We start from the raw sequence: 24,679 nt of genomic DNA, 5'->3' as shown, positions 1-24,679 counted from the left end.
CGCCCCTGGCACTGAGCCTCTGTGCTTGTGCAAAGCCAAACCCAGGCTACAAGTTGGCCCCTTCTAGACAGCCACCAAATGCTGCCTTTTGTTTCTTGAAGCACGCCAACATGGCAGGTAGCAGGCAGAGCAGGGGGAGCATGTGGAGAATTCTGAAGTATTCCCAGAGTCCCCTGCTTTATCTCCCAGGAAGTCCACCAGCCTGTGCTGTCAACCCAGTCTCAGTTTGCATCAGCATCCACTACCAGTTCTCCTGGGCCAAAGGCCTGATGCTTAGATGAGTGTTTTCATGGACGAGGAATCTGTCCACACTCAACCTGAGGGTCCAGGAAGAGAGGCTCCAGGGACAGAATGGTGTTTATAGCCACTGGCCCCCTCAGTGCTGCCTCAGCCCTGTGTGGCCATCAGAAAGCTAGGGAGATACTGCCATATCCCCCTCCACGTGGCCCTGTGCACTGCCTAGGCCCGAGGTTAGCCATCAGAGCCCAGCATGCCCCCTGGGGGTGCGCACTCCATGTATGACCATTCCTGTAAAAGTCTGTGCTCCTAGAGGCAAGGGCCCACTTCCACGTGTGTGCTTCCACTGTTCCACATTGTGCTGGTAACGAGGGGTGTTTCACCACGTACCTTCATCACCAGCCTTCTGGGATGTGGTCGAGGAGGGCCAGCCAGCACACACAACCCTGGCCTGTGTGTAAAGAGTAGGTGGAGCCTGCCCTGGCCCTGTCTTTTCTGGCATGACCCTGTTCTCTCTTCCAGAGCAATACAAGCTGCTAAGTGACCACATCGAGCAAACGGCCACCGAATAGGAGGTGGGTGCATGCCACTCTTCTGGCAGCTGTCACCCCAACGATGACCCTGCATGACACCAGCAGCACCCAGAGCTGCTCCTGCTGCCCTAGAAGTAGTGGTTAGAAGACTCCAGATGCCTGTCCCCCCCGCCTCTGTCTGCTCCTCCCATCCACCTGCAAGGTGTCCCTTGGGTCACACAGCTAAAAATGGGGAACCATCTACCCCCCACACCCCCAGCACAAGGCATTTGAGACGATATGAAGGGAGGAGGAGGGGAGCCAGGGTCCCCACGGTTCCTGCTGAGGCCTGAGGTGGCTAGGCGCAGAGGTACGGCAGGGATTCACACAGCTGTGAGGGCCGAGCCAACATCAGAGGCCAGGCATATAGCCACAGTGGCTACCCAGACCCTTGCCATAGAACTGAGGCTCTTCTGTGAGTGAACTGCGTGGAGCACAGAACCTTCCAGAATGGCATTGGCTGTGTCCTTGTCTCCACCTTGTGATCGGAACCAGAAGTCACTGGGACTGAAGGAAGAGAGCTGAAGGGTTAAGAGCACGCTTTCCTGGTTTGGCAAGGCAAGGCTTGTCACCATGCTAGGGGTGTGAGCATCCTGCCAGCAGAACAGAATTGACGGTCTGCTCAGCACAGCCTCCTGTGGTGGCAGAGAAGTGGAAGGGAAGGCGGGAGCCTGGGGGAGAGGCTTCAGCAGCTTTGGGATGACCTAACCCTAACCCTAACCCTAACCCTAACCCTCGCTGTGAGTGACTGGCGGGAGTCGGGAGGCTGCTCCAGAGAAGCTGCTGGGAGGCGCAGTTGCCTGGCAGCTCAAGTCCATGCCCCTCTCCCTCCCTCTGAAGACCCAGGAGGACCTGTACCTCCGTCCCGATGCCAGCATGTTGCCTCCATCCATCCCGCCAGCGCCTAGGTTTCCTCACCTTGGCCAACAATATTCTGGTCACTAACCTTGAACTAGGCCAGCAGGCTCCCCTTCATCCCCTCTGCCCCTCAGCCTTCAGTCAGATTCAGTCAGTGTCTGTGAGCACAGCAGTCCTCTGCTGACAGCTGCGTACCTGGCTGGGGCGGGCAAGCCTTCCCTGTGGGAAGCTCCACCCCGGGGTGTCCAGGGAAGAGACTGGTAGGTTGAGCTATGGAGCGTGTCTGCCCTGGATGCTGGGGAGGAGTATGCATCACTGAACAAATGCTGACAGCCAGGAGAGAGGTCTGGGGCGGCCTCTGGTGGCATAGTGTGTGTGACTCGGGTGCGGCTAGCAGTACCACCAGAAGGTACAACCTGCTGTGGTGTGCATGCCTGGGCTGGGGTTGGGGCAGACCGCCATCTGGGATGCCGTCCCGTCACTCCAGCACTAGGACCCCTCGACCGTGCCTGCCTCCGTGTTATAGGGGAGTGACATCAAACTGATCGGTGTGGCCCCTTCCTCCAGTGCCCCCTCCGGAGATCATGTACCCCCTCTAGAGTCGTCCTCAGCCACGCAGGCTGGCACGGAGGCCTATGTTCTCCTCAGTCCTGGCATTGGCATTAGGTCAGGAGTAGTAAGAGTTGACTCTATGGTGGCCGAGAGGCTTACCGTTGTCTACCCACCACTCTTGTACATCAGGGCCGGTATGGTGTGACTTCTACTTTCTCCCGTGACACTGGCTGTGAACAGCCTTTGGGGGCAGGAGCTCTGATGTTCCCAGGTTTTCTAAGCAGGTGAACTTCAGAAATGACCTTGATACAGTCCCATACCGACCTCTCGAGAGAGCAGTTGAAAGAGGAAGAAGGGATGGCTTCATTTTGTCTCTTTCCTCATCCCTTATTCTGAAGAATCCAGCTCCATGGAGTTGAGTCTAGCTTGTCCTAGGCCCACGTGGCACTTCTAGGGACATGGTAACCCTATGGGGACAGGATGGTCCTTGGGATGCTAGCAAAACTGCAGTTTGGAGGTGGTCACCTGCAGATGTAGACACCTGGTTTTAGTGAGAGTTTCACTTCTGGGAGCCCCTGGCCAGTGTCTCTAGGAGGAGACACAATGTACCCAGAAGGCCAGCAGCCTACCCACTGAGACATCCTGTTTTCCTGCAGCAGGGAACCCACTGGCCACCCTGCCAAGCTTGGGGATGGCAAGCATGGGTCAGGTAATGCCCAAGCACAGTTCTGGCCCTGGGCAAATGATGACCCGGATCCACAAGCCTTTTAGCAGCTCGCTCAGCTTTTGTACCACGTGGCCTTCAGGACTGTGTGAATCATTATCACCCAAAAATAGTGTGTGTTCTCACAGATGAAAACAGGACAGTGGTGAGCTGCAGCTCTGCAGCGTTCCGCTTTGATAGCGATGTTGGTGGGTATTGGAGGACGGCCACAGTGGCCTCCAGGCTGCCTTTGCGTCTAACCACAAGTGCAGAGTCATATTCTGGTGTATCGAGGCATCTGCACAGTTCAACGTGGGAGACCACAATTTCCTGTTGCCTAAGGAAGGAAGGGGCTGAAGAGCCCAGCGTCGCAGCAGGACCAGGGACCAGTCTTTTCCAAGACCCATCTGGGCCCAGTGGTGTACCTGTCATCCCAGCACTCAGGAACTGGAAGCAGGAAGATCAGGAGTTCAAGGTCATCATCTATATGGGGGTTTAAGCCAGCCTGGACTACATGAGACTTTGTCTCAAGGAAACCAATAAAGGGACACAGGCCGGCTTAGAGCAGGCTCATAGCTTGAGAACTGGCCTGATACACAAGGGGAGTCACAGCCTGCCTCACCTGAGAGGAAGCAGCAGGCCTTCTGTCCCTGGGGGCACTGTGGGACCCATGGACATGATAGGAGGCTACAGGGTCAGCGCCCCACTCTAGAAACACCTGCCGCTCTAGGTTGCCAGTGGGAGGGACCCAGGCTTCACCTCAAAGGAGTGTGCAAAAGGCTTTGGTCTAATTGGGGTGACCTCAGGTCAGGGTCATAGGCTCATGTCCAACTTTGACTTAACTGGGTCACTCTAACCAGTTGACTTTTCATACAGAGAGGAATCGGCTGGGCCTAGGCAATTAGAACAGCTCTATTCCAGTCCTCCAAACCACAGCAGGACAGGCTATAGCCTAGTCCTTTGATAGGAGCAGCAAGAGGCTTGGGAACGAGTACTTCAAAAGTAGAGGAAACCTTCTTGTGGAAGGGACCCTAAAGGGTGACACTGGCCCCAGCTTGGCCTCAGGGAAGGGTGGGAGAGCTGCTTAGCAGAGGGAGACCTTGGGCTCCAGGCTCCTGCCCCCGTTCCTCCACCTTCTGAGCCAGCCAACCCTACAGTGCCCTCCTTAATGCCTAAGCTGCCTTGCCCATCTGTCCTGCCAGTGGAGGTCCAGAGTCACAGAGCCCGCTCATTGGATAGGCCCCTAAGGGGGGTGGAGGTGATGCTCAGGCCTCGGGTAGGCTGGGCTCCTTGCACTCAGGTGGGCCACCCACCTCAACATGCCTCAACATTGGGGTGTGCTGGTTGGTCAGGAAGCGAGGCGATGAAGTATTTCCCAGTGTTCGCGTGCGGCAAACATCCTTGCTTAGCGTCATGCTCCATGGTGGGCTCTTGAGGAGCCCCTGCTCTGTCCTGGGTCTGCCTGTCGCCTGCTCCTCCTGGGGAGATGAAGTCCAGGGGCTGGTGGGGGCCAGTGTGCCATACTGCAGGGTGACTGAGGGCAGCTATGACAGTGTCCTTGTGGCAGTCGGCCTAAGTCCTGAAGAACTACAGAGCTGGGAGCACCACCCCAAGCCAGGCTGTGGCCATGTGAAGTTGGTGACCTGGGGGAAAGCTGACCCCAGTTTCACTGCAGACTCCAGACTGATCTGCAGTGGGATGGACACAGCTGCACCTCCAGGAACTTTGCACTTCAGCTAGAACGAAGGCCCCTACCTATGGAGCCCCTCGGCTTTGATCCAAAGCCCAGGCCAGCCCTGTCCCATCGTTGCTCCTAGATGATGGGTACGTTCATGAGGGAGACCTGGCCTGGGGAAGGAGGTTGGCCCACTGCAAGAGATGGTAACTAAGGGTCAACTGGGGGGATGAGCTCAGGCAGTGGCCTGAGACTTTCACTGCCATCCAGGCCAGGGACACCGAGAGGGGTGAGACATTTGACCATTGAAAGATATTAGAGGCTCAGGCAGCAAGTGTGCATCCCCTTGAAGTGTGGGGTACATGGGCCATGTGCCCTGTGTTTCGAACACAGCTTTCTGTGGGGTCTATACCTGGACTGTCCTCTGTCGAGGAGTTCCACACCTGCCGCCATCACACCATCATTGCCAGCAGCCCCTAGTGATGCTATTTTATGTATTAGTTATGCAACTTTGTGTCCCACCAGGTCACACTCTAAAATTATGGTTGAGAAAGTTTAAAGGTTGAAGATCTCAGGCAATGCTATTTTCTGTGAAGGGAAAAAATGTGTATATATATATATACACACACACATATATATATATAATACCTTGTCTTGTCAGAAGGTGGAAAGTGAAATAAATTATCTTTAAAAAAGAAGTCAGATGAACTTCTCACATCTCTGTGAGGACTTCACAGGATGCACAGTCACATCAGTAACTTTGCAGAAATAGATGTGAGATTCAGAGGCTGGGAGAGGGCACACCTGAGGACGGTGGTGGTCAGCAGCTTGACCCCACAGTGTTCAGTATTGGAGAAAAAAGGGTCTTCCTGGACTGGGTCCCTTCCTGGGCACTGGGATGCCTTGTACTTTAGCCAAAGGCCCCTTGATCCTGCAGCCTGTCTGAGTGGAAACAGCCGACCTCTTCACCCGGGAGCTGAGATGGCTCTGACCATGGTGCCGGAGGCAGCAGTCCTTATCAGTCCATCTGTTCTTTCCAACTGGGTTCCACGGACGAGGAGGAGATGCCAGGCCTGCTTGCTTCTGACCCCAGCAGGGCTCTGGCGGAGGTGACTAAGCTCTGGGGACTCCCTGCCAGTCACATGAGGACCAGTGCACTGTCCCTATCTCAGGAACATGAGGCTTGCCCTCTGCACCCTACTGCCTGCCTCCCTCAGCCAAGTGTAGAGGGAGGACCGGGCTAAAGGGAACACATCTGGACTCTTCCCAGGGGTCACGAGAGTTTCAGCAGGGGAAGTGTTGACTTCAGAGGTGACCTCCAAGGACCCAGAGCACAGAGACCCTCAGGAGCATGGGCAGGCAGATGGGGCACAGGTGCAGTCCCACCTTCCACAACACACCTTTTGCCAAGTCCCAGGAGCCCGTTCTTCCTCCTACAGGAGGAAGGAGACAGCTACCTGCCTCAGCCCCACGCTGGTGGAATCAGATTTGGAAGGTGCAGATGGCTTTCCAGATGGCAGAGTTGTGCCCATTACTGTCCAACCCAGTCTTGTGCCTCCGGTGCAGAAGTGAACCCATCAGAGGAGGCCACTATGCACAGTGCTTGGGACAGACACCCACAGTACAAGGGTGCAGAATCCAAGTCTAGACCCATGGGGTGCTCATGAGGGCCTCAGTCTCCCTGGGGAACAGATCCTCCAGCTACCCTGGAGGATATGCCAAAGACTTAACCCACACGTGCTCCTGGGGCACCTCCTCCTCTCCTTCCTCCCCATTGTGAGCCTCTGTGTATCATAGCCCCTCAGTCACCCTATCATATTATTTATGTCTGTGTATCATGACTAAGCTCAGTGTCCGTGCCTCAAGTTTATATCCAGAAGAGCTAAGTCCTGGTGTGTAGAGGCTGGAAATGGCCCTTGCAGAGGGGCTGGGAGTCAGTCACACAGAGCAAGGGCCCTGATCTTATGAAAGGGGACATCGGGACACGGGCTCTGATGCACATGGGGAGGACACCATGTGGAGTTGGAAGCAGACATTGGCAGTGCAGCCACAAACATGAACATGAGCCTCAACACATACCGGGCACAGGCCAGGGCAGCCCCTGCCCGCCTCAGGAGGAAATGGCCCTCTGACCCCAAACCCCGTCTTCTGGCCTCCAGCCAAGGACTGCGTTTCTGCTGCTCTAAACCCCCAGTTGGTGGCACTTAACCTGGAGACCCCGGAAACTAGCCCCCCATGCTCTTAGCTTTAACACACCTTTGGACACTCCTGTCACCAGATGAAGACAGGAAACAGCCCAGATCTGATGCAGAGTCACATGTTATTTACTGACACCAGGAACACCCATCTGCAGAGTGACCTACTGTGTAGATAGGAAAGCGAGGCCCTGAGGTTCAGGCCAGTCAAGCCCTCCACCTAGTCGCGGCATCCCTGGCGCTGTCCCCCGAGGTCCTCCAGGGGGATCTCCTCCACAGAGTCAGCCTCACTCTCCTCTCCTCCTCTTGGGCTCCTCATGGTGCTCTGAATGACAAAGTCACAGCCACAGCATCCAAAGCAGGAGTGACAAGTGGTGTCCCAGGCTGAGACCTAGGTGCACTGCACAGGTGGCTGACCTACACAGCGAGGGGGCACCGAGGACATGGGCCACGGGGCAGGTGGGATTGTGAGGCCAGAGGCCAGACTGTACCCAGTGGGTTTGGAACGAGAGTCTCACTATGGACTCCACTTCCTCCACTGTGATGAAGGGCCTGCTTAAAGGCTGAGTGACACCTTCCCTCACAGTGCTCCCCTCCCCTCCCCCACAGTAAGTCCCGTGACCCACAAGTGCTTACCTGACTGGCCAGAGGCCAGGGGACAGATAGGGAGGAGCTGGTGTCTGTGAGCCGCTGAGCCTCTCCATGTCCAAAAACTCCATGCATCTTGGCTCTGAAATCCTGCCAAGGAGAGATCAGGATGAGCTGGATCCAACTGGAAACCACAGGGTGGGGTAGGAAGCAAAGATGGGGAAATGTGGCATCTGGGGGCACTTCTGTTTATCATTCCATGGACTCCACAGCAGCCCTGTGAATGTTATCAACCCATCTCATAGATGGGAAAACGAAGGCCCAGGGACACTAGGCAACACACAGTGGCACAGGAAAATTGCTGACTGGATGGAGGCCGAGGCAGGAGCATTGTGAGTTTGAGGCTGGCATGTACCACAGAGATGGGTGATTCTTGGGAACCTCCGGGGTTTTCACGCAGCTTTCTGTGGTGGCTTTAGAGCTTATTTGAAACCCTCTGATGTATTTCCTATGGCCCACCCTATTCTTGAATGGCAGCTTAGTGGGCCACCTCTAACAGGCGAGGCAGATGCGTGCAGAGTGATTTCCTGTTGGGCCCACAGGGCCGTGCTGCTCCCCAGGCCCCAGGCTGCTGGCTCTTGGACCATCCACCACAGGAAGCCTGTGGTAGGTGCCCACCTCACAGTCACTGAATCCCACACCTGGACAATCCCTCATGGGGCCTGTACCCAGAGGACAGCCGCCCTCTGCCACCATCTGCCAGGCAGAAGAAGACCTTTGAAATGGGCCAGTCCCAGCCTGTGAACAACCAGAGCCATGACCACATGGCCCACAAGAGCCACATGGCAAGGAACGAGGGATTGGTTCACAGAGGTAGCTTTGGGACGCTACAGGTAAAGTTGGTGGATGTAATGAGCTGCTGGGGACGGACCACTTCGTGCTGGAAGTAGGACCGAGGCCACTGAGGCCTTTCATCCCCGCTTGTCCTTTTAGGTTCTGAACAGCCCGCGATGCTGACGGGTGACATTCCAGGTGGCAGGGGAGGCTTCCCCACCTGGGGTAGCACCCAGGCACCAGGTTTATCGGCGCAGGTCTGCATCACGATAAACATCCAAACTGGCAAATTGTGGAAATACCACACACCTGTAGGTCCCTCTCCAGGTCATAGTTCTCCAGGGTCTGGAAGGCGCTGGAATACACCTCTACTGCCTTGGCATGGAAGACCATCTCGATGGTCACAAAGTCAGAAAAGATTCTCTGTGGGAGAGAAGCCCAGGTCAGAGCAGCAGTGCCACCCAAGGAGCTCCAGCCTGAACCCAGGGGTGGTGCTGGTGCTGGTGCTTGTCCATGTTGGGACAAGTCCTGAGCGGCAGGGGTGGGGTGGAGGGTGGGAGTGTTTGTTGAATATGTGGGGTTTTTCTTTTTTGGTCTTTTTGAGACAGGGTCTCCCTGTAGCCCCAGCTAGCCTAGAACTCGCTTTGTAGACTAGGCTGGCCTTGAACTCACAGAGATCCGCCTGCCTCTGCCTCCCAAGTGCTGGGATTAAAGGCGTGCACCACCATGCCCAGCACTTATGCTGGTTTCTTTAAAAAAAATTTCATTTGTTATTTTTATTTTATGTGTATGAATATATTGCCTGCATGTATGTTAGTACACCTGTGTCATGCGGTGCCCATGGAGGTCAGAAGAGGCCATCAGGTCCCCTGGAACTGGAGTTACTTGGACTGTTGTTAGTCACCATGTGGGTGCTGGAGGTCATAGGACAACTCCGTTCTCTCCTTCCACCATGTGAGTCCCAGGGCTCTAATTCAGGCCATCAGGTTTGTTAGCACCTGCCTTTACCCACTGAGCCATTTTGCTGACCCCTAAAATGCTCATTTTAACCTGTATTTGAACCAGATGTATTTGCATAGTGCCCAGTCAGAACACTGGGGACACCTGCTCTTTGCCCTGTTCCATTCCCCACCCCTCCACTGCCACGAGGTATAAGCTTCCAGAAGTTTCTCATGCCTTCGCACTAATTCCCTGGATAAGCTGCCTTCTGGTCCCTGTGTGCCCGGTTCTGACCCTGTCATTCTGAAGCCCCACCTTTTCTGTTGGTTTTCACCTGCAGAGACTGCGTGGCCACCAAGATTCATCTGACTGTCCCCAACACTGGCATTTGGATTGTCTTCAGTCTTTCGTAACACAGTCACACAGTACAAACAAGTGTCCTTTCATTTCTGAGCTGGGTAGCTGTGAGGCTACTGACTCTGCAGGGGCCTGGATCAAAGGTGTTTGTGCCCCTGATCAAAGACAGTTCGGCAGCAGACCTACAGGAGGGTGTCAGGAATGCGTCCTGGCCTCAGCTCTGCACCTGGGTCACTATAGCCCCCCACAGGTGTTTGTAGGTAGAGGCTTCCGACTTTCTGCCTCCCACAGGTGGACTGCAAAGGGGAGGGAGGGACTGCAGGGAGACCTGCCCCTGTCACAGACCCGTGGTTGATAGACAGCTTATCAAAACAAGCTTCTCCAGAGCCTGTGGACTGAGGCCTTCCCACTGTGGCAGGCAGGCCCAGTGCCTGATGGTTCCCAAGTTTCCCTCTGGCCCAGCAGTTTGGAAGCCCGGTTCAGTAACAGGGAAATTCTGGGTACTGGAAATGGACAGGAGGCCCAGCTTTGCTTCAGACCTCGCTTCCCGCCTGTTCCCTCTGGCTGCTGGAGGTGCTGGGCAGGAGCCCCACCAAGCCAGAGGCACTGTGGACCAAACCCCTCCATGCACCTTTCATTGGCCCAGGTCCTGGGGGACCTCTGCCTCAGTTTACTCCTCTGTTCAATGGAGACAAGAGCAGTGTCAGGTCACAGAGCCCTTGGAGAGCCAGTCAAGCAGTGGCTTAGACTGTGCCCCCTCCCTCTGCAGAGGGCTGTCCAGACCCACCATCCCTGACTCTGAGAGGCCCAGGGACTAGCTGAGGGAGATCTCTGCACAGCTGAGGGAGACGATAGGGCCTATGCATTCCTTTCTTCATAGAAGCCAGAGTTGGGAGACTGGCTCTGCAGTTGGCAGTGGGGCCTGAGGTTGTGGCAGATTTCCTCACTTCAAGTCCAAGTTGTTTCTATCTCTCAAAATCTAGAAGGCTTCCCAGGGGACACGGCTTGGGTATGGGTCCTCATCAGTTTAAGCCCATCTTATTTACTGTTGGTTTGGTTTGCTTTGGTTTGGTATTTGAGACAGGGTCTTAAGTAGCCCAGGCTGGCCTTCAACTCGCTATGTAGCTAAAGATAAACTTCTGATCCTCCTGTTCTCCTACGTGCTGGGATTAGAGGCATGCATCACCAGGTGGTTTCTGCAGAGCTGGGGATGGAACCCAGGGTTTTGTGCATGCTAGGCAAACACCATATAAACTGGGCCCCATCCTCAGTCCTTTAAGGCTGTTTTAACTCAGTTGGCCTAGTCATGCACCTAGAAGTGAGACGACCCAGTGGTGCCTTAAATCCCTTTCATACGACATCTTCATGGGAGTCGCATCTAGACAGCCCGGACACCAATTCCAAACTTCATTCACTCAAGGACTCATTTATTCATTCCACAAATATTTCCCAAGCACCCACCATATACCAGGCCCTGGACCTGGGGGCCAAGACCCAGGATGGACACAAGTGCAGGCAGGAGGCAGATATCAACAGTGGACTTGTGAGCTCACCCTCCCCACATCACGGCTCAGGAAGTCTGCCCCTCCCAAAGCACACCAACCCATGAGGCTGGGACTCTTGCTTTGCTGGGTGTGCATCCCAAGATCAGGCACCATGCCTGGCATGTAGAAGTGTATATTCAACATCTGTTCAATTAACTAGCAAATTAAATGTGTAATTAACCAGTCCATCTGGGATAGATGCCCCTCAAGGGATCAGAGCATGGGGTTTGAGTGAGGGCCCTGTGGTCTGGGGTCTAGCTGATCTTTCTGTCTCAGTAATGAGAGAGGTGAACCCAGTACAGGGGGCCTTAGCAGGCTGTGCTAAGTCCCTGAGGCAGGAAGGAGCTTGGGGCTTGAGCCTGGGGTGGGTCTGCAGAGGAGGCTGGAGGGGTGGGGTTGTGGAGGAGACTGCATGGACAAGGGAGCCTCCAGAGGGTGAGGAGAGCTGTCCAAGCTGTCTGTCAGGAGGTTCCTAGAGCTGCAATTTGGAGCGGGCTGGAGAGTGGGGCAGGTTGGGATGAGAGCAAGCTCACTGGGACCACTTACAGGAGCTGGGGCTTAAACCCAGAATTCCACTGTGCTGGAGGTGTGTCTGACAGAGAGAAGGGGGCACTTTGACCTGTGCCATAGCACCTCAGCATGGCTGCTTCCTGAAAGGGCTTTTAAAGCCTCAGGGAGGGAGCTGGGACCTCCTGTGGGCAGGGGCTAGAAGGAAGAATGTGGGCAGGAAGGGATTGGGGTAGAACTCAGCCTCAGTCCCCTCCTGATTGGGAGCTGTGTTTAGGGCACTGAATAACTTCAGGGTGATCAGCTGGACCAGGACGGCCTGCCCTGAGCAACTGACCTCTCACCCTGAAGGCAGGATCAATAGTCCCCACAGCCTGGGCTCCCAAGGGCCATGTGGTCACATGCTACACAGGTATATACCCTTAAACAAGATGTCCACACAGATGCACACACAGACACACATGTGGACACCCACATATTCACACACACACACACACACACACACACACATACACACACACGAGGTGGGGGCCACCTACCCCGAGGTCCTTCAGCTTCTGTTCTTGGAAGGCAGCCACGGTCTCTGCCAAGTGGCGGGTAGTGCGGTTGGTGTCCACTGAGGCCCTCTGTGCACTGGTCTCCGCCTGGCCTCAGGGACACAAGAGGTAAAAAGTGTCAAAGGGTGGTCCTGGCCCTCAGATTCCATTCTGGGTTCTCGGGCCTGCCACCTTCTCCAGGGCAATTTCTGCCTCATGGAGATCTCTAGCCAACTTGGTCATTGAAGGAATGGACAGACAGGGACATGGTAACAGTGTAGTCACTGGGGTTGGACAGACCTACTTGTTAGCTGTGTGACCTCAGGCAAGTCACCAAACCTCTCTGAACATCAACTTCCTTGCCTATAACTGTGATAGTAATGAGACCTGTTTGCAAAGTTATGAGAATTACTACCAACTATTATCACTATCATTATTACTATTATTCCACAGTGGGCACGTGCGGAGCTAAGATTTATCTCATGGGGGCTCCCGGCCTTTGTAACTTATTCTGTCCACAGGCACTGGGAAGTGAATGGCCAGTTCCCTCCTCTGATTAATATCAAAGTTGACTCCATGCCAAGCCCAGTCTCCGAGGAACTTGGATATCACAAGCTTTTGCTGGAACTGAGTTCTATGTTTTCCATTTAAGGGCATGTGTGACCCTGAGCAAGTCACCTCGGGCCTCAGTTTCCTTGTCTTTAGAATGGGGACCTAACATCAACCAAATGTTTGTGAAATGGTGACACAGGGAAGTGGGGGGGGGGCTAGCACCCATGAGATCTTCAATAAAGGAGGGAGCTGAAATCTGAACAGATGGGAGACCAGGAAGTAGGGTGCAGGCAGGAGCCAGGATGGAAGTCAGAGGCACTTATGCCAGGCTAAAAGCTATACATGACTCCTGGTATCGTGTCCCCTTGTATTGGAGAATGGACATCAGTCAGGATGGCAGTGCCCATGATGTCTACCTCCTAAGCTCTGGGACCTGTGTCCAGGTCACAAGCCACAGTAAAGGGAACTTCAGACCGTTTACTCCAGGTGGCAGTGCATGGGGGGGGGCAGGGGGAGGGAAGGCCGGAGAAGCCAAGGGGGACTGTGGCCCAGACTCCCATGGGAGCAACCTGCCCACCACGATGGGTGCAGAGGGGCCCACAGTGGATTTTGACTCCAGTTCCATGAGGAACACATCTGTATGCTTAAGACAGTGAGTCTAACTGGCTGTCATGGTGGCACCCTCCCATGTGACAACCCCAAATGTCCCCAAGGGCCAAAATGAAACTGACTGAGATCCATGAAGGGGCTCTGGATGAAGCCAGTCCCTGAGTGATGAGCAGGGCAGAGGTGACAAACCTCCCACCAGCTCTGCCTGGTCTGTAGGCAAGAAGGAGCCACGGAGAGACTGCCATGCCCCCTACCTCGCCGGACCCCACAACTGTACCCCAGCCTTTGTCTGACCATGCATTGGTCACCACATGATCAGGATGCAGGTGACCCAACAAATGTAGGATGGGCTTGCTGGACACAGCCTGGCCCTCCTGGCCCTCAGTGACTGCCTCCCTGTGCCTTGCCTGCTGTTCTGAGCTCCTGCCCCGGATGCACCAGGCTCACCGGGTGAAAGTCACTCGGCCGCTCCATGAGGTCTTTGTTACCTACCTGAGATGCTGGGATGCCGCCTGTCCCAAGGGGACATGTGACATGTGACTCTCACCTGGGACTGAGGAGAGCTGTTAAGGATTCACGTGGAGTCAGGTAGGCTGTTGGGTGGGTGCCCCTGCTTGGCAACCTCTGCCCAGTGTGCCCAGGACCCCAAGTCCCCTGGGTATACCATGCGGGGTGGCCACCCTGACCATCAGATCTGGGTCCAGCTTCCAGGAAGGATATGATCATTTGCCGATCCGAGGGTGACCTCTGCCTCAGTTTCTCCAGCTTTTCCAACTGCTTGATCTCTTTATTTTGGACACGTTTGCATTTCTTGATGTCCGCCTAGATAGAAGGTTGTTTCCTGGGGGTCCCATGGAGACAGACCCTACCCCTGCCCACCCCAGGTGTCCCCAGCTCACCTGGGTCTGCTTTATTTGTGCACCGTAGAGCTTGAGTGGACTGACAACCTTGGCCTCAAGCCTCTCAACCTGCAGGGCACACGCAACAGGGTGAGACGGGCATGCAGCCTTCATGACCTGTGACCCCAGGGAGGCTCACAGGGTGCACAGCCTTCATGACCTGTGACCCCAGGGAGGCTCACAGGGCGCACAGCCTTCATGACCTGTGACCCCAAGGGAGGCTCACAGGGCACACAGCTTTCAGGACAGTGTCTACACTCCGGGGCAGTGGGGGGGATGGTGGTGCACAGATCTCCCACCTAGGCCTGTGAGCACTAGGGTGGGCAAAGACTGGGCTCTGCCCCTACGGGCTGGGCAGTGTATGTAGTCTCAGGTTCCCCCAGGGTATCTCGGCAGGTCAGTGGGACATCTCCAGAACTTAGGCAGGCAGCCACAGGCACAGAACTCATTGGGAGATGCCACCAGGGAGGGTCACCTTAGCACCTAGCTCTGGGGACAGAATTTGTGTCAAAAGTCCATCAGGGCCAGGTGTGCTGGCATGTGCTGTTAATCCCATCCCTCAGGAGGCAGAGGCAGGGGATCTCCATGAGATCAAGGCCACCCTGGTCTATAGAATGACTTCCAGTGACTTCCAGACAGGCTGGGACTAGGGAGACCCTGTCTAAAAAAAAAAAAAAGAATCCAGCAGAGCAGAGACAGGACTTCCGTCCTGATCCTCCTGGCTCAGGTCTCTAGTGCTGGGAAGGAAGGACACTCAAGGAAAAGTCCAGCTGGCTGCTCTCTTGCAACCATTAAGTGCCGGCAGGGCCAGGGGTAGGCACAGAGGGAATGCAAGACCCCCCTCCGCAGGCCACCAACACTGTCCCAAGCTTCAGATTCCCCGTCCCCTGTGGTGGTTTACGTTAATTGGTTGATTGTCAACTGGACCAGCTCTTGGGCGTGTTGGTGAGGGAGTTTCTAGACTGGCTTAATTGAGATGGGAGGACCCACGCTGAGTGTGGAGACACCATTCTATGGTCCGGGGTCCCAAAATGAATAAAAAGGAGAAATCTAACTGAGCACCAGCGCTCATCTGTCTCATCTCCTGACTGCGGATGCCACGTGACCAGCTGCCTCCGGCTCCTGCCGCCACGCCTTCCCCTCCAGGACAGATGGTTCCCTTGAACTGTGGACCAGGATAACCCTTTCTTCCTGAGACTGCTTTGTCAGAAGGCATAGCTAATGCACCCCTTAGCCAGTGCCTGCCAGGCTTATAAAAGCAGCACAACTCTGGGTCTCAGGATCGTACTGGCAACAGATGAGTCTGGGTTTCTGAGGAGGCTGCTGGGCCTGGTGTCCGGGTGAGGCAACTGGAGCATCTGTTCTGCCCCAGCTCTCACTGTCTTGGGGTACCAGTCCTCAAAGGTTGGGCTTGCCAGAGAGCAGGGGAGGCTGGAACCCCAGCGGGTTCCCACGTGCTCTGACCGCCCCCCCTGCCCCCGAGAAGGACAGTGTCAGCATTAAAGCGTTATTGAGAAGGACTGTCCCACCCTTTTCTTGCGTTTCTTTCAGAAACCTCATCCCTGAGTCTTTCCTCAGTCCTTTGATGGAGCTGTAAACCTTTTGAGAACAGAATGCCCCTCGCTGGCTGCATGAGCTCTTTCTTAGGACCAGAGCCAGCTCTCACTACAGAGGGCAGAGAGGAGGCCAGTGCCCAGCTGGACAGAGAGACTGGCCAGAGCTCTGGCTCTGCCTGTCCACCCAGAACAAAGCTACAAGTTTCACTTTCCCTCCAGATAAAGACAGTTACTAAGAGGGAGTGGGGCTTTTCACACCTGTGATCCCAGCACACAGGAGGCACGAGGCTGGCCTTGAGTTCCAGGCTAGACTGGGCTACAGGGTGAGCCAGCCGGCATAGGTGCCCACCCGGTGACCAAGTGGCATCACCATGCACTGTGACAGAGAAGCACAGGCCTCTTTCCAGGTCAGTCACCATCTGTCCAAGAGCACATCTGTGAGGGCAGTGTCTGCCTGGCTGCACGTGGGGTCTACTGCACAGTTTGTGCCATGGTCACCCCTCTAGCCCTCAACCACAGTGGACCCATGTTACCCTTCTCTGCCAGTCACATGGGATGTTTCCAGCAAGACATCCCTGCCACCCCACCCTCCTTCACCTCCTTCCTCACCCAGGAATCCTAATCTGCTCCTTCTGCAACCCCCCCAAAGGCTTCCAGGGACCCCTTGACTGGAGTGGTTTTTATCCAACTCAGTAAAGCCTTGCAGCTCTGCACCCTGTTGGCAGTGTGATCCTGAGGAGAACGTAGCATGAGTATCCTTCCTCAGGGACCCCTTGGGAGACACCATTGACTGGAATGTTCCAGCTCTCACTCCTGACCTGGGCCCACCCTGCTCACCTCGGCCTGCCGGTAATCCTGCACTTTGGCCAGGTCCTCCGCAAAGTTGCGCAGGGTGGCCCGTAGCTCCGGGTTCTCGGTGTTGGCAAAGTCGATCAGCTGCTTGACCAGCTGGTCCGCCTTGTCACGCAGCCGGGCCGTCTTGCGCGTGTAGGACGCCAGCAGCGAGCAGAACTGCCCAAAGTACTTCTCGGTGTTGGCGATGGTGTGCTCCATCGCCTGCACCTGGCTGTCCCTGGGAGGAGGCGGTGAACAGGTGAGCTGGGTGGTGGCAGCAAGTGCAGACAAGGTCATGATGGATGGAGCCACCAGTCGGCTATGTACCAGGCACCAGCCAGGCACATGGGTGCTCAGGCCCATTGAGGCAGAAGATGAGACCTGCCTGGGTCGCATGGCTGGGCAGCCGTAGGTGGAACTCAGGCTGGGGCTTTGCCAAAACTCGGCCTTTCTCCCTGTGGCCTGAGAAGGACCCCACACTCACGCGCATCCCACAGGGCCAGCTGCAGAGACCGCCCCTCAAGGCCTCCCCCCTCCCCTGCACTGCCCATGCCCTCTCCCTTCTTGGAAGCTTTTGAGTTGAATGACCTTTTGGGGGACCTGTTTGAGGCCAACAGACAAATGAAGTAGAAAAGACAGTTTGGGGGCACTAGAGAGATGGCTCAGTGGGTAAAAGCACTTCTTAGAGGACCAGAGTTCAGAACCTCAGGATCCACACAGCACAAGGTCGAGGGACTGGAGAGATGGCTCAGTGGGTAAAAGCACTTCTTAGAGGACCAGAGTTCAGAACCTCAGGACCCACACAGCAAAAGGTCGAGGGACTGGAGAGATGGCTCAGTGGGTAAAAGCACTTCTTAGAGGACCAGAGTTCAGAACCTCAGGACCCACACAGCAAAAGGTCGAGGGACTGGAGAGATGGCTCAGTGCTTAAGAGCACTAGCTGTTCTTGTTCTTAAGCAGGACCCAGGCTTGAGTCCCAGCACCTAAATGGCAGCTGACAACCATCCATAACTCAAATTCCAGGGGATTTGTTACCCTCTTCTGGCCTCTGTGGATACTGCACACATGTGGTGCACTTACATACACACAAGCAAAACACTCATACACATAAAAAAAAAAAAAAACCCACCAGGTGTGGTGGCACACGCCTTTAATCCCAGCACTCGGGAGGCTCAGTCTGTGAGTTCAAGGCCAGCTTGGTCTACATAGTGAGTTCCAGGCCAGCTGGGGCAGCAGGGAGACCGTATCTCAAAAATACCAAAATAAATAAGTCAAAAAAAAAATTAAAAGGCAGCGACAGTGTTACATGCTTCCCATCCTTCCCAGTGCCCTGGTCTGTTTGGTACCCGGGATGCTCCAATAGGACCACAGTGACAGTTCCCTCTGGCTGCTACACACGTAGGTCTGACAGATGTGCAATGTCACATGTGCCTACCACACCATCTGCAAGGCAGCACTGGCCCTCCAGCTCACCTGTGCTCATCCCGCTGGTCCCTCTTCTCTCCCCACCAGCCCTAGGCATTTCTAGGGACTTCTTGCAGAATCCCCACATTCCATTCTCAGTGCTCTTCTGTCCCCTGCACACCTCCACAGCCATGTCCCATCCCTGCCCCCACCCCGCCTGCTCACAGCAGGTGCTCGGTGACAGAATGTCTTCCTAAGACAGCACGGGAGCCTGATGAAGTGTCCACCTCCCTCCTCAACCTCCCTCCACACTCTCCTTCCTCAGCCCCAGGTTGTCCTGTCCCTTGCCCTATGACTGACTGAAGGTCCCCATGCACCCCTCCAGTCATGTGTCACCACAGCTGGAACCTCTGAGGGACAGCACCCCACCCCTTCTTAACCCTAACTTCATCGTTTGCAGGTGCCCTGCACACATTGACCTGGAAGGTGTTGCTGTTGCCATTTTAAAATCTAGTAAACTGAGGCCCAGAGAGGCAAAGCATCCTGGATGAGAGCACACAGCAGGCTGGACCCTGAGATCAGCATCATCCAGACACAAGTTAGACAGGCAGGTCCTGAGCCCCCCTCCCAAAAAAAAGTTGGACAAAGCCAACTTTTAAGGGACATGTTGGGTATGTCGAGGGAACCTGGAGTCTAAGCCACAGAGGGACTTGAAGCTAACCAGGAAGGGGAGGACACGGTGAGCCCAGGGGGCCTTGGCAAAGGGGTGGGGCAGGGCTCCGCAGGGCAAGGCCTGGGACCTTAGGTAGGAAGGGGTTTCCAAGAGGAGCTTAAGGGAAGCCAGAAACAGACCCATGAGTGGCGGCACCAGGTCTACAGGTGGTAAGGAGGAAGCAGACAGGCGATTGTGGAAGCCTCTGGGGTCCAGAGCCCTGTCCCCCCTGACCTTGAGAAGGTGGCAGGGAACTCACCTGCCCTCCCCTTCCTTGCTGCATCAGAACCTGAGAATCCCACCTCCATCTCTCTCCCCCTCCAGCTCCCTCCCCGATGTGCAGCCGCTCAGCTCACCTCGAGAGGACAACGTTCATTGTGGACAGATGTGCTGGCTGCCTTGGTCTTGGGAACAAGGACGGGGCCCCAGGGGTTCCCGGGCCCTGAGAGAAGCCAGCCAGGACTGGACCCAGCTGTGTGGTCTGGGCTCAGGGGACGCTGCTGCCTGGTTGCAGGGCAGCGGGAGCCATCCCAGGCAGGCCCAGGGAGGAGCCTAGCTGGTTGCTGGGCAACCTGGGCCTCCTGAGGGCTAAGCAGAGCCTGTCTTGCCTTTGGGGTTTCACAGCCCTCAGAAATGGGGAGGAGGTGACACGCCCTTTAAAGATGGAGCCTCTTGGGGTTCAAAGCACCTGTGTTCCCTAGGCCAGGTGGGTGGGGCCTACGAAATGGTGGTACTGGCAGGAGTTGGGGTGGAGAAGCCTGTGAGTGGCCACACTTTAGGGGACCAGGACTTCCCCTTCTCCCAGAGCTGCACATACTCCTGTTAGAGTCTGACCCAGGGTATTTTACTCAGTGAAAGGTCTACCTGTCAAAACTTAGCATTTCACTTAAAGAAATACTAAGTGACAACACACATGACCAGCCAGGAACAGGAGAAGGTGGAGGACAGAGGGAGGAAACAGAAATCACTCCCTGGGGGCTCCTGTCACACTGGACGTGCATTCGGGGTCTCATTGTGCTATCTATTTTTAAACATGTACTAAGGCAGGGACTTTGGGGTCAGCTGCAAGCAAGTTCAAATCTCACAACCCAGCTCTGCTCTGTGACCCTGGGCAAGTCATGCAACCTCTCTGGGATTCAGTGTTCCCTCGGACAATTACCTAATAATGAGGACAGAGTTCCTGGTGGAGGGAGGAAGAGGAAGGGCAGCAGCCAGAGCTGGCTCCCCTGTGCGGCTGGCTCCAATGGCCTTAAGTTCATTGCTCTCTTCCAATGTCCTCCTGCAGGTACCTGGATTCCCCCAGATCCCTGACCGGCACATAGACACATCTCTGTGTGTTCCTCCCTCTGCTTTACCCTCTACCTGGGGCAGCCGCCCCCGACTTCCCACAGGGGCTCCACCAGTCCCTGTGACTTCTCTCTGGATAATGCCAAAGGGGGTGGCCCTGCCTCTGCTCTGCGTGTCGCAGCGTCCCTGCCCACAGTCCTCTGTCCTCTTCATGCCGGCAAGCTTGCTGGGTGAAAAACGCCCCCCCCATGCATATCCACCCAGGCCTCGAAACAGGCCTTAATGGAAATGGGGTCTCTCCAGATCTGATGAGTCAGTCTTTCCTGCATGAGGACTGGGGCTCATTCAGGGCCTGATGCCCCCACCACAGAGGAGGCACCGACACGGCACCTGCTCTCCTGTCCCCCTAACCTCTTCACTGACCACTCGTGTTTTTTGTCTGAGGAATGAGATGCGGGCTTTTTGAGGATATGGATAGGTCCCGGGATGAAGGAAGAACTGAGCGCCCTCGCCTCTGTGCTCTAGAGGATCAGTAGCCCCTGCATCCATCTTGTGTAACATCCTCTCTGTGCCCCAGGGTTGTTTTCTGCAGGACCCCAGCTGTCCAGCCCCTTCCCTGTCTGCCCTGTGCTGCAGTCAGTGACCACTAGAGGGCAACAGAGACCGCACTCAGGATCACTGGCCAGTGCTGAGGGGCTGCAGGGACAAGGGGAGGCTGAGGACCCTGACACAGCAGGATGTGTGAGGTCTAATTCACTTTCAGAAACGCTGAGAACCTCGGGAGCGTAAAAATGAAACCTGCCTTGGGCTGGACAGTAGTGCATCATGTGGTGGCTGGAGGCAGGAGGCCAGGTTCATGAACGGTCTGTGGGGGCCACCAAAGGACACATGCTCTGTCCTGTCCCTTTCTCTGCCCTTCTTTCCCTCTGTCCTGTCTCTCCTTATTTCTCCTAGTCTCTGTCTCTGTCTCTCTCCCTCCACCCCCAACTCCATAAACATCTTCGAGCTGTGTGGGAGGTACAACCACCCCACTTGCATCTCAGGAGGTCAAAGGCATGCATCTGAGTGACTCCCCACCCAGGAAAGGAGCCCGGCCACTGGCTGGTGGCCGCCACACTGTCCACAGTCCCATGTGCCACGTGGGATGCTGTTGTATCTGTTGCTGGTTCCCCGCTCCAGTCCCGGAAGCGTCTCACAGGGTGGGCTGGGAAGTCCCTCTTGCTCCTGGCCAGCACTGCCTCCAACAGTCTGGGCCCCTGGTGGTGTCTAAGGGGCTCTCTGCCAAACCTCATTTCCTTCTAGAAACCCATTGGCAACTTCGAAGCCCGGTGGCAGAGGCCGGGAGGGACTGGGGGAGTCCACACACAGAAAACCCAGGAGGGCTCGGTGAACAGGAGCCTGGGGTTAGAGTCCTGTGGTCAGCCCTGCCTTGACCTCTGTTGTGCTGTGTGACCTCAGGTAGTTATTCCCCTTCTCTGAGCATCTCTGTGGAGCTTTGGAGCAGGAGTCAGCCCTGGAGGTGTGAGCCATGGGGGGCAGCGTGGACCCTAAGGGGCCGTCTTTTCCACCACCGTCCTTTCAGTGGTGAGTAACGTCCATGGTTTTCCACTGTCCTCACATTATGCCTGCTTCGTGGCCTCCTGTCCTGCGTCAGCACACCCCTCTGTCCTGTTCACCTCTTTATTAAGAAAAGTTTAAATAAGACAGAGAGAGAAACCGAGATAGTGCGTATACACCACCATCTGGATCCACTCATGATGGACATTTTTGACGGTTGAGTACTATTCCATCCCAGGTCATGCGTTTGGATGTGGTCCATCACTGGAGGGGTATGAACTAAGCACCTACTGGACACATAGCCATTGCAGAGGTACTGAGGCTGCCATTGTGAGCAGACAGCACTGTGTTTGCCCAGAGAACATTCTGTCTGGGAAGACAGGAGATCCCAGCTGACTGTGATGTTACTAAAGGTCTCACAGGCCTCAGTCCTACTCCCTGGAGTGCAGAGCCAGAAAAGTTTCCATGACAACTCCCTACTGACATGATGGGGTCAAGGTCATAGGGCTGTCCCAGCCAGTAGGGAACAGAGGCATGCTTCTGAATACCTTGCCTTTGTCGGTATATGGGACACCCAGCATGGGAGACCCTGACACAGGCCATGCCTCCATAGCCAGGAGCCAACTAGAGGATCGTGGGAAATGCGAGTCCAGCCCCATCCCACAAGCTCAGTCTTCCTTCATGTTTTGAGTGTGTATTTTAGACAGGGTCTAGCTCAGCAGTCCAGGCTGGCCTAGCACTCATTTTGTAGCCCAGGCTGGCCAAGAACCAGAGATCCTCAGCCTCCATGTGCTAGGGTGGCAAGTGCGCTTGGCCCTTGCTCAGTTTGGGTTGGTCCTGTGGCTCTCTCCGGAGGCGGAGGGTAGTGACTGTGGCTCTCGATCCTCGCGCTTCCACATCTCCAGTGCTGGGGTAAAGAGGTGTGCAACCACCACACCTCTGTGTTCTATTTACAATTTATTTGTTTATTTTTATTTTATGTGTATGAGTGTTTTGCCTGAATGTATGTAAGTACACCCATGTCATGCAACGCACACAGAATTCAGAAGAGGGTGTGGGATTCCCCTGGAACTAGAGTTACAGTTTTTAAGCATCATGTGGGTGGGAACTAACCCAGGTCCTCTGCAAGAGCAGCCTGTGCTCTTAACTGCTGAGCCAGCGCTCCTCTGTGCTATTTATAAATATGACCTCGTGGCTGGGATGTAGCTCAGTGGTAGAAGTCTTGCTTGCCAGAGGGGAAGCCCTGGGTTCAATCGCTACCCAGCACCATGAAGCAAGGGTCCCACTTGGAAAAACACAAAGTCAGCAACATTCTGTGGGTCCCGAGGATGAGGAAGAAAAGCCCCTAGCCAAGATAGCTGAAAGCTAGGGGTAACCACCAGACTGACTCCACTCCCCCTCCCCCCACCTCACTCTCAGACAGAGCAGACCGAGGTCAATGCCAAGGCCCAGGAGATCCACAGGACACATGGCCACCCTTGAGTCTACTCTGGAGCTCAGTTCCCACCTGCCCAGTCAGGACACACCCCAAATTCTCAAACCCCCATGATGTGGTACCCCCCCTTTGTAGGCAGGGTGTGGGGTAGTGGACCCCACAGGGGACATGTGGCCACAAGTGTGGGGGAAGGGAAGTGGCACTCAAAGCTGTGTCGTCACACTGCATGGCACATAACATGAATATCTTTACTTCTGTTTTCAGATGAGGATATGGAACCCAGAGATCTGTGATCTGTGACCCAAGAGACCAGGGTTGGTACCATGCCACGCCCCCCACCCATACTCCTCCACAGTCACGCCCCTCCATAGCCTCATCCTTTCCTCAGCAGAAACCCCCAGCCAGCCCCACAATTAGAAGATAAGTCATTTGAGGGGCAGGGATATAGCTCAGGGTGGAGTGCTGGCCTAACATGCACCAGGTCTCGGGGTTACATCCTCAGCAGAGAGAGAAAGAACGGGGAAAGGGGGAGTGGAGGAAAATTTTAAACAAACTTGGGTAACACCAACACAACTTTGTAACTTTTTATGTGGCCAGCCTGGGCTACTCGATAAATAAACAAATCTCCATACAGTGAAGTCTCCCATCACAGCATTTGATTTGAAGAGAGAATGATGTAGGTCCACACAAGCGAAAACAGAGGAAAGGAAGGACCCAGGGAAAAAAAGGAACAGAAACAGGGCCCGAGCCCAGGAGCATGACAGGTCACCCTGCTTGTGGCAGCCGTTTGGGTCCTTAAAGGAACTTGTGCTTGGAGCAGTGACGACTTTGGCCCAGATCCTAGCCAGCCACCCCTGTTTGGCTGGGACCCTGTAGTCACACTGTTTGGCTCAAATCCTAGCTCCAGGGTCAGTGAGATGGTTCAGTGGGTAAAGGTGCTTGCCACCAAGTCTGATGACCTGAGTTCAATCCTGGGGACTCACACGGTACAAGAGAATCAACTTCCAAAGTTTGTGCTCTGACCTCCGCATGCGCACCGTGGCACCTGGGCAAACACCACAATAAATGTAATTTTTTTTTTAAATCCCACCTTGGGGCTGGAGAGATGGCTCAGTGGTTAAGAGCACTGGCTGCCCTTGCAGAGGACCCGGGTTCAAATCCCAGCACCCACATAGCAGCTAACAATCGTCTGTAACTCCAGTTCTAGGGGATCTGATACCTTCTTCTGCCCTCCTCGGGTACGACATGCAGGCATAACACTCATACATAGAAAATAAAAAGAAATAAATAAAAAAATCAATCAAAATAAAAAGTGAAAAATCCCAGCTCCATTGCATACTATCTGTGAGACCCTGGTCAGCACTGACTAGCTCTGGGCCTCAGTTTCCCCATCTGTGAAACAGTGCTGCTTAGATGCCTCTTTTCTTACAGAGGAATGAACAGTGCTCAGATGGGCCTGGACATGGCCCGTGTTCTGTGTGACAGCACACAGAAGCTTCTTTGATTCCATTCCCTGTGCCCCTGAACTAGAGCCAGAGTCCTGCCAGTCTGGCCAGGGAAAGTGTGATGGTGCCCAAAACCTGCCCTGCTGATTGAGGGCTCTGCTGAGGCTGTGGCCATTGTCCAAACCACCTGTGTCAGAGGGAACAAAGGGTGACCTCCCCAGGCCCTGACTGCATAGGGCCCTCCCAGCCCCGGGCCTCGCACAAGTTTGTTTGTTAAACAGCAAGTGCTCCA

General features: G+C 55.0%; 2 protein-coding genes across 4 annotated transcripts in view; one reads left to right on the top strand and one right to left on the bottom strand.

The window, feature by feature from the left end:
• Kiaa0513 (KIAA0513 ortholog) overlaps positions 1-5,008 on the top strand; it is a 49,573-nt gene extending 44,565 nt beyond the window's left edge. For all 3 annotated transcript variants that reach the window (XM_008827903.2, XM_008827902.2, XM_029561022.1), the window contains one exon: positions 760-5,008. In XM_008827903.2, coding sequence (XP_008826125.1) covers positions 760-809 — 50 coding nt within the window. In that variant the 3' untranslated portion in view covers positions 810-5,008. The remainder of the gene's footprint in view (positions 1-759) is intronic.
• A 304-nt stretch (positions 5,009-5,312) lies between these two features.
• Positions 5,313-19,134, bottom strand: Fam92b (family with sequence similarity 92 member B). Its single transcript, XM_008827901.2, has 9 exons — positions 19,020-19,134; positions 16,551-16,785; positions 14,158-14,226; positions 13,978-14,080; positions 12,101-12,210; positions 8,524-8,637; positions 7,419-7,530; positions 7,194-7,204; positions 5,313-7,117 (listed from the first exon to the last, which is right to left on the bottom strand). The coding sequence occupies exons 1-9, from the start codon at positions 19,037-19,039 to the stop codon at positions 7,013-7,015; spliced, it is 879 nt and encodes a 292-aa protein (XP_008826123.1). The 5' UTR covers positions 19,040-19,134; the 3' UTR covers positions 5,313-7,012.
• Between the last annotated feature and the right edge of the window lie 5,545 nt (positions 19,135-24,679).

This window comes from Nannospalax galili, unplaced genomic scaffold (genome assembly GCF_000622305.1).
Source record: "Nannospalax galili isolate Female #2095 unplaced genomic scaffold, S.galili_v1.0 scaffold933, whole genome shotgun sequence".
Lineage (NCBI taxonomy): Eukaryota > Metazoa > Chordata > Mammalia > Rodentia > Spalacidae > Nannospalax > Nannospalax galili.
This window is presented reverse-complemented; position numbering and strand designations above follow the sequence as displayed.